The sequence below is a fragment of the Saccopteryx bilineata genome, chromosome 4 (assembly GCF_036850765.1).
Source record: "Saccopteryx bilineata isolate mSacBil1 chromosome 4, mSacBil1_pri_phased_curated, whole genome shotgun sequence".
Taxonomy (NCBI): domain Eukaryota; kingdom Metazoa; phylum Chordata; class Mammalia; order Chiroptera; family Emballonuridae; genus Saccopteryx; species Saccopteryx bilineata.
The window spans coordinates 14179023-14198736 of NC_089493.1; the positions used below are offsets into that span (position 1 = coordinate 14179023).

The 19714-nt window shown below is 48.8% G+C and overlaps 1 protein-coding gene across 6 annotated transcripts in view; it reads left to right on the plus strand.

The window, feature by feature from the left end:
* FOXN3 (forkhead box N3) overlaps positions 1-19714 on the plus strand; it is a 404457-nt gene that overhangs the window by 157924 nt on the left and 226819 nt on the right. For 2 of the 6 annotated variants that reach the window (XM_066276096.1, XM_066276100.1), the window contains exons 1-2: positions 14191-14520; positions 18507-19063. In XM_066276096.1, coding sequence (XP_066132193.1) covers positions 18521-19063 — 543 coding nt within the window. In that variant the 5' untranslated portion in view covers positions 14191-14520; positions 18507-18520. Of the gene's footprint in view, positions 1-12692; positions 12815-14190; positions 14521-18506; positions 19064-19714 lie in introns of those variants that run through there. The other 4 variants (XM_066276097.1, XM_066276098.1, XM_066276099.1 and 1 more) reach the window with 3 other exon arrangements.

Sequence of the window (19714 nt, forward strand, 5' to 3'; positions counted from 1 at the left end):
ATCTCCGTAGACAACTGAAGGTTGCTCGGGACGGAGACCGCAGACCTCTGCTTCCTACTCCGTCCATGTTTCACAGAGCCTCTGGCTGGTCTTGAGATGAGATTCCAGTCATGGCATGAGGACATGTTTCAAGCGAACCTCTGGGGGGTTGGGTCACGAGGGTGTAAACTCCTCAGCCTTGGTACTCAAATCTACTTGGCAGTGCCATGGATGTGAAGGTGACCTGCGTGCTGGAGGTGGCATGAGCTGTGTGAGGGTCTCTCCTCTCCATGCCTGGTGCACAGGGCTGGGGGAGCCTCCGGAGGACCCAGAGGGCATTGGGCTGCCTCAGTAGGGAGGTTCTTTCTCCTTCCTGTCCAGCATACATGAAGCAAAAGTTAATAGTCTGATTAGTAGTACAGCCAGTGTATTTTCATTGTGGCCGGATATGTTTTGAATGCACTGCTGGAGTTGGCAAAGCTTGATTTGGGCCTTGACCTAATTCTCTGTAAATAAAGTTTTTGGAAAAGAGTCCTAGGGTGATGGTCATTGGTGTTTCTAAACTGGCAGACAACCACCTAACTCTTTGGACAAAGAGCAAAGAAAATAGTGTGAATTTGGTTCCCAAATGTTTCAGCTTTGGGAGCATTAACTTGCAGGGATCTTTATCCCCGTTGCTGTAGGATACTGAAAAAGGCTCCCTTTGTTGGATTGGGGGAGAGTGGGGTGAGACCTGGAGAAAGAGTAGATTGTTCTGGGGGCACCTTCACGCTGCATGCTCCTCCTGAGGGTCTATGTGGATGGGAGGTGGGACAGACTTGGAGTTTCAGGCCTGGCCTTCGGAGTGGTCAATGTCAGGAGTTGTCTTTTCCACCCCCAGGGCTTTGTGTTTTCTGGTTCAGATAGGAGCAGAGTGCCGGCACGTGACCACTGCCCTCCGTGCCTGGGTATTGTGTAGATGTATTTGTCCATTCAGTGAATGGTGTCTGTTCCTAGGAACAGCGGGAATAGGAACGGTGTCTATAGGTACTGGCTCATTTGAAAAACGCTATGTAAAACCCAAACCAAACAAACCCAAAAAACGGTGGGCAAAGAAGCCCAACCATAGCTGGTTGGCTCAGCGGTAGAGCATCGGCCTGGCCTGTGGAAGTCCCAGGTTCGATCCCTGGCCAGGGCACAGAGGAGAAGCGCCCCTCTGCTTCTCCACCCCTCCCCCTCTCCTTTCTCTCTGTCTCTCTCTTCCCCTCCTGCAGCCAGGGCTCTGTGGGAGCAGAGTTGGCCGGGGCACTGAGGATGGCTCCATGGCCTCCGCCTCAGGTGCTAGGGTGGTTCTGATTGCAGTGGAGCGACGCCCCAGATGGGCAGAGCATCGCCCCCTGGTGGGCTTGCCGGGTAGATCTCAGTCAGGCGCATGTGGGAGTCTGTCCGTCTGCCTCCCCACTTCTCACTTTGGAAAAATACACACACACAAAAAAAGAAAGCCCAAGAGGTCAAAGTGAGCAGCCTTGGCAATGAGGCCTTGGCAGTATAAATGGCAAGGGGGACGCAGTGGTTGAGGAGGGGGCTCTGTAGGCCAAGGAGACGCGGGGTCTTAACTCTCATTTCACCTGCACGAGTGGCCACTGTTGCCCGTTGGCAAATGTCTTAATTTCTTTAAGCCTTTGCGTCCTCATCTGTAAAAGAGGGTGACAGCACCTGTGTCGCAGAAAGATGAAATAAATAATGCAGGTAAAGCTCTTGGCGTGCTGCCCGGTGTGTGGCAAACCCAGGAGAGCTTTTGTTTTATGTATGTTTTATGACTCTTTGAAGTAAATTGGGTACTTGGTGATCACTGTTTTGACTCAACCTCTTCAGGCTGAATGGACAATACCTTTGATCATCTCAAGAAAATCAGGAGTCAGATGGTATGAGGACCATCTCTGGACAAGCCAGACACCCCGCCCGTGAAGGAGGAGGTGAACTCTTTCTGTCAGGCATGCTATCAGGAAGAACCCACAGGGGGCTTGGTTTCCTCATAGTGTTTTGTCCACACCCTCCACTGAGAGGTGACAGGGATCTAGTTAGTAGAGTGCTGTGGAGCAACTGAGGCTTAAACAGGATGTCATTTTACTTTTGTGTGTGTGTGTGAGAGAGAGAGAAAGAGCGAGAGAGAGAGAGAGAGAGAGAGAGAGAGAGAGGAGAGAGAGGAAGGGAGAGGGATGAGAAGCATCAACTCGTAGTTGTGGCTCCTTAGCTGTTCATTGATTGCTTCTCATATGTGCCGTGATGGAGGAGGGGGGCTGCAGCCGAGCCAAGGACCCCTTGCTCAAGCCAGTGACCTTGGGCTTCAAGCGAATGACTTCTGGGCTCAAGCTGGAGACCTCAGGAATTTGAACCTGGGTCCTCAGCATCCCAGGCCGACGCTCTGTCCACGGCACCACCACCTGGTCAGGTGAACACAATATCATTTTAGACTTTTCCATTTCTTTAGTTGGTATTGGGTTTTTTTTACATGTTGATTGATTATAAAAAACAACAACAAAAAAAAAACACAAAACTGCAAGAACTCTTGCACAGAGGACCAAAAGCAGGGCTTTCTATTAGATGCAGAAATGTGTAAAAAAGAAAAAACAAAAAAAGCATGCTAACCAGGTGAAGACCAGCCAGATTGCTGTCGGTAGGTGGCAAAGTACTTTGCTATAAATATTGCAGGACTCCTCTTCCCCTACGGAAAAGAGAAATTGCTTTGCATTGCAGACAACAGAAATGGCTGGACAAGCCTCCCGTTCACGTGCGAGAAACTGAAAACAGCGTGCAAGGTTTTCCTTCAATGGAGCCAGAGCCTGGCCCGGTCTCACTGTGGAGTGGAAGCCCTGGTCTTCACTCGCCTCCCATGCCGTTTCTCACACACTCAGCCAGACGCCCCAGCCCAGGACCGTTCATTCTTTCCCCCCTGTGATCTCGAGGTGTGTGCAGGGCACAGCTCGACCTCAGAGCTTTCTGCTTTCACTTTTGGTTAAGTCAGAACCTCCATCTGGCGGTATTTGAATATGAGTGTTTTCTGTGGCTTTTCTGTGGCTCCTTTTGAAAGATTCAAAGCAGTTTAAAAATACATAACGTTCAGCGATCTGACCAAGAACTAATGTAAGTACTTATTTCGGGACTATTATTAAGGAAAATAGAAAAAAAATCTAGTAGACAGATTTCTTAACTCTTACTCTATCTTGGAAATAGATTAAAAAAAAGAAAAAGAACAAGGTTTGTAAAACAGGGGACTGCGTCTCCAGAATCATCGTGCCTTTTCGTGGTGGCAGGAGGAGCAAATAGCACAGTTTGTGCAAACAGAGGAGCTAAGGTTTTCTATTTAATATTAAACAGGAAGCTGCAGAGTGTCGGCAGCACATGGTGGTGGGTTTTCAACAAACCTGCTGCTGGGTTTCTCTGTGCCGAAACGCCCAACTGAGACGTTTCTCTCTCCCATTCTGTGAAGATGGTGAGCTTTCCTGCGCGTCTGGACGGAATCCTGAGCAGGGGGGCAGGGACTGCGTTGTCAGGTTTGGAAGCCACACGTTCCACTGGAACGCGAGGAAATCTGGAAGCAAACTGAACCCTCTCAGACGGTGGGAAAGGCTTTGCACTTCCCTTTCGCCTTTGCGCGCGGCTGTCACTCACCCAGCGTGTGCATGTGAATATTCTTTCTGAAGACCTGGGCTTCATTTTAAGGTCAGCCTTTAATGTGTAGAGAATATAACTTTGCTGCTATTTTTAGAGCATCGTGACGGCTCCGTAATAACTAATGGGAAAAAGAAAACAACTCAACGGAGGAATAAATGTGTAACAGCTGTGTCTGCTTAAACTTGATTAAAGGCAGTAAAAAAGAAAAGAAAAAAAGTAAACAGAAGAATGAGTGTGACAACAGACAAGGGAGAGACAAGTATCCCTCTCATTGTGCAAAGTTTTACGGACATAACCTGTTCCACCTTGGGAGGCTGGCGTGGTCTGTGTTTAAAGTTTACTTTACTGTTTGTCTTGAGTGGGATCAGTGTTGTAGTGAATAATTTATAGCCAGCATGAATGAGCTCATTAGTCACCTTTTCAGACTTTAAATGAGTTTTGTGGTTGTCATTACTCGAGCCTTCTGTTCAGCCGCCGAGCGCAGTGACAGTTTGGCAGTTGGCCGCCGGGCTGTGGGGCAGCGTGCTTCCCTTCGCGGCCGCGTCGCTTTTGTGTCTCATTGAAACCTTCCTTTCTGGCCCTGCGCGGGCCCAGGGACGCTCATGTTGCAAATGCTTTTTTTGCACCCCAAGTTTAAATGAGAAGTCTTTGGGGGATTGAAAAGGAAAACATCTTTCCGTGGCGGCTGCCAGGGGGAGTGAGGCGGAGGGAGGGGGCCCCCTCAGCACTGCCGGGCCGCCCCCCTTTGTGCTCCGGCTGATCGTCCAGCTATTCGGAGGCAGCCAGGCGGGCAGCGTCGCTGGGCGGCCCAGCCAGGCGCTCAGGCGGCGGCAGGCGTTTCAGCCGGGGGCGGTCACTGGGCTCTGCAGGGAGAAGGCCGGTGCAGAGTGGGGTTGCCTTGTTACCGCCCTGAACGCCAGCAGAACACGGGGCTGCGTGGACGGGGAAATTGACCCCCTCTCATCTGCCCAGCCAGATCGGACCAGGTGTCTGGGCCAAAGGGAACCACCCTTTTCCTACAAGGTGGTCGACAAGGTGACCTTGCCGTTTCCCGGCCAGGTCAGGAGTCCAGATCCTGGAGAGTGGCCGTTACTGCTTCCCCGTCGGTACGTCTTCCCAGCCCCAGTCAGGACGGCGGGGAGCTGCCTGCTCACCGTGCACCTGGAGACTTGCCTGGGAAGCAGGCGGGTGGGGAAGACGAGTCCGAACGTGACCCCGACACATGGGGTATCTTTGGAGCCAAGGTCACGAAGTTCACCCCTCCCTTTGAACCTGGCCTTGGCAGCCTCTGGGAGCTCTGACATCCACTCTTTGGGACTGGACTCCATCAAAGGTCCAGGACACTGTGGCCTGCCCCTCTCGGCCCTCAGGTAGCCTCTGCAGACACCCGTGGTGCATAGATGCTTGCCTAGAGCCCTTCTCTAGGGGCCGTTTGACGTTTGCTATGAGCAACAGGCACTGATGGCTGCTTTCACCAACGTGGGCAGCACCCCCTCCCGGGATCCATATTGTTAGACAGCTGGCCTAGCGCTGTGTGAGACGTAGCAAACATGCTCAGTATTCCTCTGTGGAAAAAATGCCAACTTAAAAAGGACGCTTGGTGCTTTGGGGGCCAAAACTCTGAAGCCAGTTAGCGTCGCATGCCTGGGTACCGAGAAATGAGGTGGTTGATCGTACCCACAGAAAGACAGGAGTCCTTTGGCTACTTCCTTTCCAGCCCCACCCTTACGAGGCTCGGTGCTCAGCTCACGGGCCGCCCGGGCCAGTACCTGAGTCACAACATTAAAGGCACAAGAGATGCTATTTGTGGGAGGAGTAGGGTTTTGAGAGAGAAAAGTATTGGTGAACTTCACCCCCCTCCCCCAACAGAGGAGAAAGGCCTTCAGGGTTGGCTGTTGTAATAAGTTGAATAATAAGTTGCTAATCTCTCAAAAAGCACTTGGGATGCAGGGAGATAGATAGGTGTGTAATGTTTTCCTCTGTGCACTGTTTCCCGGAGAGTTCATCGAGACTGGGCTCTCACTTTGTTTTAAAAAGACAAACTTACAGAGAAGAACTGGCTGTTTCCTTTCACGTCCCTCTGAGAAAGAAGGACGAGGGAAGTCATTTCTTGGCGTGGTGAAGACGTTGGCAGACCCAGCCGCCGAAACCCATGAGACTCTGGTACTTGGTGTACTTGCGGGAGGACAGGAAAACAATAAAAGCTCTTAAAAACTTTGGAGGAGGGAAAGGTTGATGGTGTTCCTTTTCTGTGACTGATCTGTACAGTTACTGGACACCAGGTCGGGAGCATTTTATTTTCCTGTTAAGTGACCCGTATTTTTTATTACCGCTGGGCCACATGCTATGAGCAAAAGAGAAGCCTGCGACAGGGACCCTTGGCTCGCAGGACACTTACAGTCTGCTTGACACTCAGTATCCAGAGGATTTATTTTTTATTAGAAAGATACTCTGTACTGTATTGATTATGGCATAGAAGCTGACCTTTTTTGTTTTTTGGATTTTTATTTTTTGGCAAGCAGTACTTTTTCATTCAGCTTAAAAGTCCCCTTTTCCTCCCTCCTCCTTTCTTTCCTGCACAATTTTTCCTCCCTGGAGCTCCACCGCTCCTGTCTTTCACATCCTCGCGGCCCAAGAGGCTCTCTGAGAGGCCAGCTGCTCTGGATTGATCTGCAGCTTCCCTTGGTTGCTTTCTGCAACGGGGCTCCAAACCCGGACTGTGTGGGTTCAAATCCCAGCCCCAACATTTACCAGCTGTGTGTCCACGGGCCGGTGGCTAAATCCCTCCGGGTGGCTCAGGTTCCTCATTTATACCATGGACCTAATAGTACTTGGGTCACACAGTTAAGGTGCGGCTGCCTGGGATTCCCTAAGTGTTATTTAAGTATCGTTAAATACAGTGGATCTTCTTTAGTCACAGATTCCATATTTGCAAACTTGTATACTTGCTAAAGTTTACTTTAACCCCAACATCAGTAGTCGTGGTACTGTCCCAGTCACGTCACCATGTATATGTAGAGCGACAAAAATTTGAGTTGCCCAATACACACACATTCCCCGGCCAAGATTGAGCAAGGCGGTGATCTGGCTTCTTGTTGCGGCACTCATACTGTAAACAGGTGTCCTTTCTGTGGTCTGTTTAGTCGGTGTTTTTGTGCTTTTTGTTGGTGATGTTGCTGTTTAAAATGGCCCCCCAACTGCAATGTTAAAAGTGTTGTTCAGTGTTCTAAGCACGCCATGGGTGATTGCCTTGTGGGGAAAATACACGTGTTAGACGAGCTTTGTTCAGACGTGAATTGTAGTGCTGTTGGCCCTTGAGTTCAATGTTACCGAATCAACAATGTATGTTACATTAATGTATCTTTAAATGGAAACACAGAAAAAATAAGGTCATGCATTGATCAGTTAACAAAAACATTGTGTCTGCAGCTGGAGGAACCCAACCCCCTGTTTCCTCGAGGAGCGATGCTCAGCATTTGTGCATTGTTTATGGAGACTACAGAACCCCACCACTACGAATAACATGACCTGACTGTGGATGAATGGAGTTCAAGAGCTCAGAGTGGGAGCTTCTTAATCTAGAGTAAGCTCCTGCCTGCAAGAAAACATCCCAGGGGAAAGCAGGAGAAGCAGAAATAGTTCTGGCCATGTGGAGTGCCTCAGCTGGACACACTGTTTCTATCAGATTTCTAAAAAAGATAAGATGTAACCATATTTGGTCTCTTATAAGTATAAGTTATAACAGAAGAGCAACGTGGAAATAGTACTGTAAATGTCTCCCCTCTCCCACAAATTCTTAATTCAGGAGTACTTCCTCTCATCTTGGTACGTACGTAAGAGTTTGTAGAGGAAGTCTGGTACTAAAAAAATCTATAAATCAAAAGCTTTCTTGCAATCAGACAATAGACCCCTATAGCACAGGATATACTATTGGTTATACTTAACAATTCTCCTGTTTGCTCGGAGCACCAGCCTTTTCAGAAAGGGATCATTTTGTCCCTTGTCATTGAAAAGATCACAGAATGCTTCAATTTGGTGAAAAGCTTTGATAACATATTTATTTTTCCCCAAACTCTGATTCTGTGAAACGTTTGCAAATTGTTTCACGCATACAATATAGGGAATGTGAAAGGGATTCAGAAGAGGGAACGCCTCACTCAAACCGGCCGGAAAATGCAATGGAAGGGACCAGAGGGAAGCGGGGGCACTGTGGTCTGGACAATATCACAGAAGAGTGTGCCTCTAGCCTCTTATTTCTGCAGTTTCTCAGGTTTTCAGGATTTTAAGCAATGTCTCAGCAAACACCCTCCTAAATACATTGTTGCATATTTCAGCGCATCCATTCAATACATACTGAGTGTCAGGCACAGGGGTAAGTGCTGTGTGAGTTACTGAATGAAATAGGCAGGAGTCCTGCTTTCCTGAAGCTTCTTGCTCCTGGGAGTGCGCAGTCTAGTGGGGAAGTTAGCTAGAATAAATTCCTAGGAGTTGGAAATTTAGGGTCAATGACGGTGTTCATTCAAGTTTTAATTCATTTTATCAGATGATGGACCCTCTTGAGTTAGTGGTACCCAGCCCCACTGCTCCTGATAAGCCAGACCAACATCTGCGCCAATCTGATAGCTGAAATGAGGTATCATATTTGCAACGTGCAGCGTTCTGTTTGTACTGAAGTTGAGCATCTTTTCCTGGGTGCGTGACCATTTCTGTTTCGCCTTTGGTGAATCTGCCCTTTTATCATTGGGGTGATGATTTTTTTTTTCTTGGTAGAGTTGTAAAGGGAATCAATTTAAACCCTTTCATAGGTATGGCAACGAGTTCTTCACTTTTGGTTAACCTGCTTTATGACTGCTGGTACTACAGACCAATTTTAAATTGTTATGCAGCCAAATATGTCAACAAGTTCCCCTTTGATTTCTTTATTTAACAAAAGTAGTCCTAAGTGCCAGGGCGTTGTTATATGTTCTATTTATTTATTATATTTACAAATATTTCATTTAATCTTCATGACAACCTTATGAAATGGGTATTGGCACTCATGCCCCTCCCCTTTATTAAAATGAAGAAACTAGGTAGGGAAAAAGTTAAATACCTTGATTAATGTTACCCAGCTAGCGAGTGGCTCGGATGCCAGCCACCATGCTGTGCCTGCCCTGGTCGTGGTGTCGTGCTGTGTGTGTGTGTTTATATGCGGTCACTCCCTAAATGCTCACTGAGTCTCCCCAATCCTTGAGGACAAGGGCCATATCTTTTATTTCTCTTGGTTCCTTCCCAGTCCCCACCACATACTAACTGGGCAAAGCGTATCGATGCTTAATAAATACCTGTTGACTGAATGAATTGACTAAATCTGGATTCTGGATCATCAGCCCGCACTTGTGTTTATGCTCAAGGAGGAGTTGACAGGTTCTATATTTCCATTTTGCCTCCAGCAGGCAACTCGATAAGCTCAGGGTTGGCTAGGGCACCTAAGCTAATGTACTTCACTCCACTGGTTCAGCTGTACTTTCCCTTCCCACACTCCCTCTTTCTCTCTTCAAATAAACTTCCTGGCTCTCCTCCCTGCCAGAGAAATCTAATAAGCCCTTTCCCAGGCGCCACCCTTCAGAACCTGTCACGTAAACACCAAGAACGCACAAGAGGAAAACCCCAAGAGAGGACGATCAGAAACTCCAAATGATGACTGAGCAAGTCTTGGAACTGATGACGCGGAGGGTCTTCTAGGCTCTGGTGCTGGGTCTCTCTTCTGCACCGAAGGGAAGGAAAGAAGGCACTTTTTTTTTATCATGACAAAGTGCATTCTCATGTCATCCCACAGAGACTCTTAGTCAACCCATGATTAAGGAGTTATCTTTTGACCATGATCTCTTCCTTTCTTCTCATATTCAATCATTGGACAAATCCCCTGGTTCTGCCTTTGAAGGTTCTTGCGCATTCATTTTTTTCCAGTCTTCCTGACTAATCCCTAATTCAGCGGGTCTCAAAGAGTAGTCCCTGGACCAGCAGAGGCAGCCGTCACCTGGGAGCCTGTTAGTGATGCGAATTCTCAGGCTGCAGCCCAGAACCACTGGATCAGAAACTCAGGGGATGGACCAGCAAGTTGTGCATTAGTAGCCCTACAGGTAATTCTGATGCACGCTCAAGTTAGGGAATCACTGCTCTCTAATGGACCCCCCCTTTTATTGTTAGATTATAAATGTAATAGGTGCTCATTGTAGAAAAATCTGGAAAGTACAAAGATGAAAGAGGCAGGTAAAAAAATTTACCCCATAACTCTACCACTTAGAAGGAACCACTATTTTCATATTTTAACATTTTTCTAATTAAAAAAAAACATTAAAAATAATCTTCATTTCCTTTTATATGGATTACTGCAAGGCTTTCTGAATGGTTCTGCCTGTTTTGGGTCTTTCATTTTCTTCTATCCTCTTCCAAAATTCATCCTGGATCCATGACCCTCGCCTCTTCTTCCCCCATCTTCCTTCTCCAATTGATATATGCTTGTCTACAACATTGTTACATTTACGGTGTATAGTGTATTGATCTGATACATTTATATTGCATTGTAGCTTAGCTAGCACCTCTATCACATTACATAATTTCTTCTAGAGTTGGGAACAATTAAGATCTAGTCATTTAGCAAGTTTAATGTTTATAATAGGTTTGCTGTCTGTAATCACTGTGCTGTGTATTAGATCTCCAGGACTTCTTTATTTGCTTGTTGCAAGCCATTCTTCTTTGCAAGCATTTCTGACAGTGCAACTGCTTGGACTCAAAAATACTCAATAGTTCCTCTTGTTCTCTGAAAGTGCATATAAACTGCTAACCTTAGCATTCAAGGAGTGTTGTGATACGTTATTTCCACTTTTATCCACTAATATGCATGCGCCACAAAGAATAAAAACCTTGTATCTCTGGCACCTAACACAGTTCCATGTACTTGGTAGGCATTCAGTAAATATTTGTTCAATGAGCAAATGCATCATCATATACAATCAAGTCATATTTGATAAGTCTATTTGTGCCATTCATTTCTCCTACCTGGAACAGCAGTTCCTGCTATGTGGTGCTTTCTCAGAATGCATATGCCTGTGACCCATCCTTGGGGATTCTGATCCCTTGGGTGTGATGTCCTGCTGCGTATCCCTACTAGAGAAGCTCAGGTGTATAATACCCCTTCCCCAATTCCAAACACCCACCCGCCTTTATTAGATATACTCCTTCCAAAGTCATTTCCTTCCCCTTCCCAGTCCTGTTGTACCAGAGGACTCCACCATGCCGCCTGACTGAGCAGTTAGAAAAGGGTGGACAGAAGGGAGGAGTCATGTGACTCAGGCTAAGCCAATCAGGTGATTTCCCTGAGAATTTGAATTCTGTTGTAGAAGACTGAGGCAGGTAAGGTACTAAGTTGGAAGGTTCTTAGGACTTGGTGCTGGCAGCTATGTGTGGTCATAAGCAAGCAGAGGAAGCCAACCTGCAGGGAGGAGTGTGGAATATCTATGTGGAGAAACGTAGTAAAGACAGTGGGGGAAGAGACAAATGGAGAGATCAAGTCCCTGATGGCCTCTCAGTTCTGTGCAGCCCAGCTGCGCTGCCTGCCCTGGGCTGGCCCAGTGTTCCTCTCGTGTACCGGTTTGAAGGATCCTTGACCAGAAGACCGTCTTTCCAGGCCTGCCTCTGATTCCTCCTGATCTGAAAGTCCCTCGGGTCCTCCCACCTGCAGCAAGCACTCTCATGCTTATTTATTCAGTTGTTACTGCCTGGAGCAGTATCACAGGGCTTTACACTGAACTGTTCCCTAAGTAATCATATCGGCCAAATAATCCGTGATGGGGAAGGGCTTTCATGTGCCAGGGCAGAGAAGCATGTTGGAAAAGACAGCACAGAGCATCAAGAAGGGAGGGGCGTTCCTCTCCACAGAGGTGGAACCTCAGGCCCCGCACTGACTGGGCTGGAATCTGGGTGCTCCTGCTCCTAGGTACTTATGTGCTCTTGGTCTCCTGCCCAGATGGGGCTGCAGAATGGCTCCAGCGAGCCCCCAGTTGGGAAATAAGTATTGCCTACAGTGAGTTATGAGCACACACAGAATTCTGCTGTTAAATGTATTTCAGAAGAGTTCCACTTGTTTCTTTGAGACTTCTGAAAGTTCAAGAGGGGAGTTAAGAAGGAAGTTGTTCCTAAATGAATTTGGCCCCTTGCACCCTTTTGTCAGGGAGCATGTCCCAGAACTGGGGTTCTATGGAATTATAAGGTGAAAAAGTCACACAAAGCCTTCCTTTGACTTTCAGTTAAGGTCTGGCTCTCCCATTTCAGACAGGCAAACAGACAGGCAGGCAGACATGTACTCTGTCCTCCAAATCAGGCAAGGCTAGCCCACCACTTCAGGCTGTACCTTCCCACGTCTCTTGCTGCATTGGTAATAGCAGAGAGAAAGATGAAGACATATGCTTAAGAATGGAAGAAATGAACAAACAAAAAATCAAAACCAAATAAACAAAAAACCACACACACACACACACACACACACACAAGGCCAGAAGGCAAGCTAATAAAAGGCAGCTTACCTCACCACACTCCGCCCTCCACTTATGGCTTCTCCTGGCCCAAGATTTTGCTCATCTCTAAGTTTTTGTTCACCTGGGATAGCTGGTTCAGACACTGGAGCGCACAGCTTGCATGGAGAGTTTTAAGAACGGCATATTCCATGTTCAATAACTTTCAGGTCACATCCTCATATTTTGACCTCTAAGAAGTAAGTACTGGGGTGAAAATCAAACGCCCCCTCTACTGAACTTAAAAAGATTTCTAGCGATGGTGTGAGTGTGGTTGGGGACTGGGAGGGCTAGTAAGGAACTGACGATTCCTCTCCTGGCCAGTAAGGTGTGAGGACAAAGGTCTCTCACCTTGGTTCCTTTGATGGAAGATTCAGCACTCCCAACTGATATGCTGATGAGGGGTGGGACCAGCACTAGACTGAGCTCCTGTCCTGGTTTTGTTACCAGTTCTGATTGCAGAGATGATCTAGTTTGTTTCTCTTACCTCACACCTTTTACTTAGTGGGTTAAGGTAGGTCACATCAAGTACTCAGCAATTAATGGGGCAGGGCTGGATGAACTCAGGTTGCCCCTCGGCCTGCACCTCTGAATCATCTGCTGGTTGAGATTTGCCATACATAGTACTGGTGAGTAATGAAGCATGTGGTGAGTGTCCTCGCTGAAGACTTGCCACTCATCTTGGACCTTTGTTAATGGAAATGACTTAGATCGACTGGGGGTTCCTTATTTTTTGAAATTAAAAATTTCAAACACCTTGTAGGACTTTTCTCTCCCTTGGGCTAGGTTACAAAGTACTGCAAGCTAGAGGAGTTTCTGGGGGGATATCACTCCCGGCCTTCTTACTGGTTTTTCTGCAGTTTCCAGATAGCTCCAAAAGGCCTGTCCACTGGCTCATGTGGGTTTAGGTAGGGCTGGCAGGAGGGACCTGGACTTTTCTTATGTGGAGGAGCCTACTGATTTGGCTACCTGGGAGTGTTGTGCAATCATATTTTTATTTATGTTACCACCAGGGTGTCCTGTAGAACTCTCCTTTTCTCCTCTCCAAAGGCTGCTAAGTGTGACTTGAGCAGTGGGTGGCCATTCTTTGGAGGAGTCTAAAGACTTGGAGTGGTGGCTGCACCATTTGCTGGGTGGCCCTGTGATGTCAGGTTCTTGAGAGCTCAAAATATGAAGGAGATGCCGCTTGTTTTCGCTAGAGGTTTAGAAGTGGGTCGGCGCTTTGAGCACCACGCACCGAGGGGCCCCACTGGCGAGGCCTCCAGGACGGGCCTCTTACTCTGTAATCTGTAATGGCCACTCTTCCTCCCTTGGCAGACAGGCGCCGGCAGAAGACAGGAGGAGCAGCCACCTGGGCCGGAGGCTACGGTGCCTTTGTGCCTTTTCTCCCGGGGCTCGAGGTGGGCGCTGGGGAAGCTCTGGGGACGGCCCTGGGAGTCCCGCCAGGACGCCGTAGCTGGGGAGAAGTGGAATCTCTCCTCCCCCTTGCAAGCCTCACCCGCATCATAATTCTTTTTATTTTTACTTTCGAGCCATGTAAGGCATGCGGATGGGGTAGCAGCGTTCCGGAGACACGTAGCCAGCGGCGCTGAGCCGGCCTGCCCGCGTGGCCGGAGCTCGGGGTAGGGACAGGCCGCGCTCCTCCTGCCAGAGCACCCCCCGCCGCCCACGGTCGTGGCCGCCCCGGGTCGCGGGGCCCCGAGCCCGGCCACCTACGCTCCGCGGTGCTGCAGGAGGCGAATCCGTGCGGCCCGGCCTCCGCCCGGGTTGCGACCGGGCAGAGCCTAGGCAAAGGGCCGATCGCGTTGTGGGGGACGCAGGCAGGGCCGGTCCTGGCGGGTCCGCACCCCGCGCCCCAGGCCGCCGGCGCCCGGCCCACGTTTTCCCTCTCTCCGGCTCCCTCCGCCCCCTGCGCTCCGCCCCTCCCCTCCGCTCTCCTCCCTCCCCGCGCTTCCCCTCCTCCTGCCTGGTCATGTGTCGCCTTTTTTTGTTTGCAGTGGAAACAATTTCTCGCCGCTCGACGCGCCCCGGCCCGACGCGCCGCGGCGGAGGCGAGCGGGAGGCGGGACGGGGCGGGGAGAGCGGCGGGGCCGGCGGGAGGACGCGCTGCGCGCCGGGCGGACGCCGCAGGTCCCATGCCGCGCCGCGACCCCCGCGCCCCTGCCGCCCGCGCCCGCGGCCGCCCCCCGCCGCCCGCCGCCCCGGGCTTGCCGCGCCGCGCCCGCGCGTCCTTAGCCGGGCCACCAAGCGATGCCCGCTGGGCGCCCGCGAAACTTTGTCGGCTCCCGCTAAAGGGCAGCGGCGCCCCTGCGCCCCCGCGCCCCGCTCCGGCCAGGTGAGTTTGCTCCGCGCTCCCGCCGGCTCCTGAGCGGGATTGGGTGACTCGGGGCGAGGGCACTCGTCCGAGGCGGTGCTGGAGGCGCCCTCTCCGCTTTCAGCGGACAAGGGACTCCGCAGTTCCCGGGGGAGAGCTCGGGGCGGGGGCCTGGCCAGGCGGGGAGACGGGAGCCCCGGAGCGGGGAAGTTGCCGGGTCCGAAGAGTTTCCTACCCCGACGTGCGTGTTGTTTCCCGGTACCTCGATTTCCAAAAAGACGCCCCAAAGGAACAGAGTTGGTATTGTCCGCGGAGGACAAGATCCCCGTCGTACCGTGCTGGAGGACGGGGTGCTGATCCAGGGGACACCCCAAGATGGAAACAGCTTCCTAACAAAGATACCCTCCCCCCACAAACTGTGCAGGCTTGGCACCGGCAGTGAGTGTCTCCCGAGACCCCCGAAGCCCTACCCCTCCTCACCCCGGCCCTCTTTGAAACCCTCCTTGAGTCCTGGAGAAGAAGTTGGGGGACGGCGGGCTTTTATTGATGTGTTTTTAAGGCTCGCAGCGGTGCGGCCAATAAAAGGTTTATGACATCTGACCAGCAGTGAAGGTATGCGAGCTCCCAATTGCCCTGTATAAGGGGAGAAGAGCAGTTTCCCCGTTGCTTGGCAACGCCGCTGATAGACGCGGGACGCAGCCAATCGGCGCTCCTGAAGGTCCCCTTGAAATGTTTTTGACAAGTACAGTAGAGGCGAGGGGAGCGCGTGCGTGCGCGCGCGCGCGCGGAATGGGGGGGGGGGTACCCGCGGTCCCCCGCCCAACTCGCGACTATCCTGCTAAGCTTGGGGAAGATTTCTCAACTTTTTAAAGTTCACATCGAACATTTGTTTAGAGCTGGGTTAGTTAATGTCTTTGTTGGTTATTTGGAGACCTTCTGATAGCAGGCAAAAAACTAGCTTTCCTGCTGCCTTTTCTCCGTTGAAAAGCAAAAAAGATAATGAAACACAAGTCATTAAAAAAAACAGAAAGAGAGAGAGAGAGAGAGAGAGAGAGAGAGTGTGTGTGTGTGTGTGTGTGTGTGTGTGTGTGTGTCAGGCTAAGGAAACCGAAAAGTTGTAAGGAGGTCACTAGTGAAGAACCATTCGAATATATGATGGAGCAACCTCTCTGGCAGCATATTAAAAATGTTTGCTTAACTGCAGACTCACATGATCCGGATTCTCTTTTTTTCCTCCCTCTAAAATTAGAGAAAAAAAAAGATTTGGCAAATTATGTAGTTTGAGTATAATAATGGAAAACTCAGCTGTGGTTTCTGGGAACTGTTTTTTAAAATGGGACTGGAGTGATCAGCAGCTCGATACTGTTGCTATAAAATACGGGTTTATAGTGATGCCATTAACAGTCGGAGGGCTTGGGTGGGAGGCAAACAGAGCAGGCGAATGATCCAAGAGAACTGAACCCTGTAACCCTGTTTCTTGACGGTGCCGTTTTTCTAATAAAAATACATTGCTGGCAATGTTTGTTTAAAACAAAAGAAAACATGGAGAATAGCGTGTTGGTTCCTCTGGGAAGCTCCTGACAAATAAGCAAACTAAAAAGAAAGAGAGCAGCATGTTGTCATAGCAACAGTGCAATTAAATTACTTTACTGTCAGCCATGATATAATTTTCCTGTTTGGAAGCTCAGGAGACATAAAACTTTCATCTAGAGCTAAAGTTGACTTCTGTGGCTGGGTGGTAGTAGTTCTCTTTTGTACTCTACTGTGGATATGTTCCTGGTTATCAGAAAATTCGTTTTCTTATTGGGATCTGAGGTGACTTTGAGAGAGATAAACCTAGCTTTGATTTGTTTTATAAAGAAGGGAAAAGCATTATCAGGCTGTCTTTATCAAACCTCCAAGCCTAAAGATACAAAACTAGCCAGCTTATTCTTTAAAATGTGTCATACACTACTTAAGTTAGTACCTGACAGAAAGAAATACTTGTGGTGGGTGAACTTGAGGTATGTAAACTGACTGCCCTGTTGCATGGGGCTTCGATGCCCAGAAGTTTTCTTTAGAGTTGGGCGTCTCACAGCAACTCCAGAGAGCTCCCTTAGGCCCTCTGTCAGCAGGTTCTGTTTGTCCACCTTTTTGAAGGGGAGGATGCTACAGTCTGGGGCACCCTTTGCCGGCTGTGTGGTGCCCCACACTGTGCTTTCTAGAATTCCGAGCTTCCCCAGCTGAAGTGGCAGTCTAGCACAGTGACTAGGCACAGTGTCATTGGACATTTTGAACTGTAGAATGTTCATTTCGTTGCTTTTGCTGCGTTTTTTATTTTTCTAGGTAGATCACTTGATCTTCTTACTCGTGGCGGGGGGGGGGGGGAGGAATAAAACAGACGCACCTCTTAAACCAAGTGGCAGTGTTTGAGCACTGCAAATGGAGAGTGGGAGACCTGTCTCCATCATCTTCACTGTTGTTTCTACCTTCCATTGAGTACCAGGTGCTGAACAGCTTTGTATCTGCTGGGGTCATTCTCTTGCGGACTTGCCATTTTCTTTGCTCATCAGATATTTTACTCCCTGTTATAGGTTATTGATAAGAATGGAGGCGGTGGCAGAAGAGCAGTTTTTGTTGAATTTGCCTTCCTTTCATGAAGGTGCCCCTTTTTGCTCCTGACTTTTTTCACCAACTCTAATTTCAGTTTAATGTCTTGCCTTTTCTCCACCCATTTGTGTGATGTCTGAAGTCACTCACTTTTTTTTTCAGTGTGTTGTATCCTAATGAAATGAACTCTACTGCTTCCAGTTCAAATCTATATAATTCACATGTAATGAAAAGTTGCAGAGCTTTTGATCACAACTTGTAGAGGGGGAAAAAAATCAAATAAAACACTACCCAATTGATGCTTACTGTGGCCATAGTTTCAATTCTTTTTTTGAGAACAATAAGCAGTGAGGCCTATCACCCCAGATGACAGAGGTTTTGCATGGAGCTTATTAGGTAGTGGTCATCATGAGGCTTGAGGTATTTTTGCCTGCTTATATATTCATGCATAATAGGTAAAATGAGGCAGCAAGAAATAATTGATTTTCCCAGGGTCACAGTGAGAGTGTATAGATCCAGGTAGAAGGCATTATGGGATTTCCCATTCTTTTTATGATATGTTTGAATATTAAAGGCGCTGTAGATATTTCTAGTCTTACTGTATGGAGGGGGTGACAGGTCACTACACTGTATGCATGGTAGACTGATTGTACTTACCTTTTTTTTTTTTCCCTGAAGTGAGAAGTGGGGAGGCAGAGAGACTCCCACATGTGCCTGACTGGGACCCACCCAGCAAGCCCACTAGGGGGCGATGCTCTGCCTATCTGGGCCATTGCTCCACTGCAACCGGAGCCATTGTAGCGCCTGAGGCAGAGGCCATGGAGCCATCCTCAGCGCCTGGGCCAACTTTGCTCCAATGGAGCCTTGGCTATGGGAGGGGAAAAGAGAGAGAAAGGAGAGGGGGAGGGGTGCTTACTTTTTTTTAAGTGAGAGGAGGGGAAAGAGACAGACTTCTACATGCGCCTCGATTGGAATCCATCTGGCAACCCCTTTCTGGGGCCAGTGCTCAAATCAGCTGAGCTATCCTCAGCACCTGAGGCCAACACTTGAACCATTTGAGCTACTGGCTGCGGGAGGGGAAGAGGGGAAAAAAGTAGGAGAGGGAGGAAAAGAGAAGCAGATGGTCACTTCTCATGTGTGCCCTGACGGGATTGAACCCAGGTTGTTCACATGCTGGGCTGATGCTCTATCCATTGAGCAAACTGGCCAGGGCCCGATTGTACTTATTCATCTTTATGTGGTAGAATTGTGGAGTTGGCATTACTCAGTATAGGAGCCATGACCTGTGTTTCCTGTGTGGGAGGGGGTCCACAGAGGTGGGAGCGGTCGAGGTGGAGACGAAAGCACTAGGAGGGCATAGCCTGCCTTTCCCGTTTGAGTTTCACTAACTCATCTTTTCTGTGTAATGTGTTTACCAGGAGCCTTCACGTAAATGGGTCCAGTCATGCCTCCCAGCAAGAAGCCAGAAAGCTCAGGAATTAGTGTCTCCAGTGGGCTGAGTCAGTGTTACCGGGGCAGCGGTTTCTCCAAGGCCCTTCAGGAAGACGATGACCTCGACTTTTCTCTGCCTGACATCAGATTAGAGGAGGGGGCCATGGAAGATGAGGAGCTGACCAACCTGAACTGGCTGCATGAGAGCAAGAACTTGCTGAAGAGTTTTGGGGAGTCGGTCCTCAGGAGCGTCAGCCCTGTCCAGGACCTGGACGATGACACGCCCCCGTCGCCCGCCCACTCTGACATGCCCTACGATGCCAGGCAGAACCCCAACTGCAAACCCCCCTACTCCTTTAGCTGCCTCATATTTATGGCCATCGAGGACTCCCCGACCAAGCGCCTGCCAGTGAAGGATATCTACAACTGGATCTTGGAACATTTCCCGTATTTTGCAAATGCACCGACTGGGTGGAAAAACTCAGTGAGACATAATCTGTCATTGAATAAGTGTTTTAAGAAAGTGGATAAAGAGAGGAGTCAGGTAAGCCTCTGTGTCTGGAAGTCAAGTGTTTCCTTTTTGTTTTTAAAATTTTTGATTTTTCTCCGTTAAAAAATTGTTAAGTAACGTAGAGTCACCGCACTCATGTGGCAGTTACAAATGGGTAATTTTATTTCATTCATTTAGATAGTTGTAAACTTCCTTTTCCTTAAGCATATTTATTAAATACTGGGTTGTTTTTTTTTTTGATGTTTGTGCTGGTTGAGGTTTTCCCCTTGTGGTATCTGAACATAATCACAAAACAAGTGGTTTGCACACTTTATTGGTTCTTCCCTCAAAGTGGTAGATGGGTCCGTTTTGCTGACCCATCTTAGAGTCCAGAGGGGCAGCCACTCACCGTGAGGTGTATGAATAAATATTTGAGGAAAATTGCCACAAGGCACTAGAAGAAAATGGCATTCATTTTCTTTCTGAATATTAACCTGGAGAAAGGCAGCCTTTCTGGGATCCTGGAACAAACGGACATTGGGAGGTGACTTGGGCAATACTTAGGGACTCCGAGACTTAAAGACAGACATGAATGACCCAGGTGACACTTGAAATCAGGTGTCTGTCTACCTAAGTGCTTGGCAACTTTGGGACTCCCTGAATATGGAAAATTAGCTCAGGGTAAAGTTCCCATTAGAGACTGAC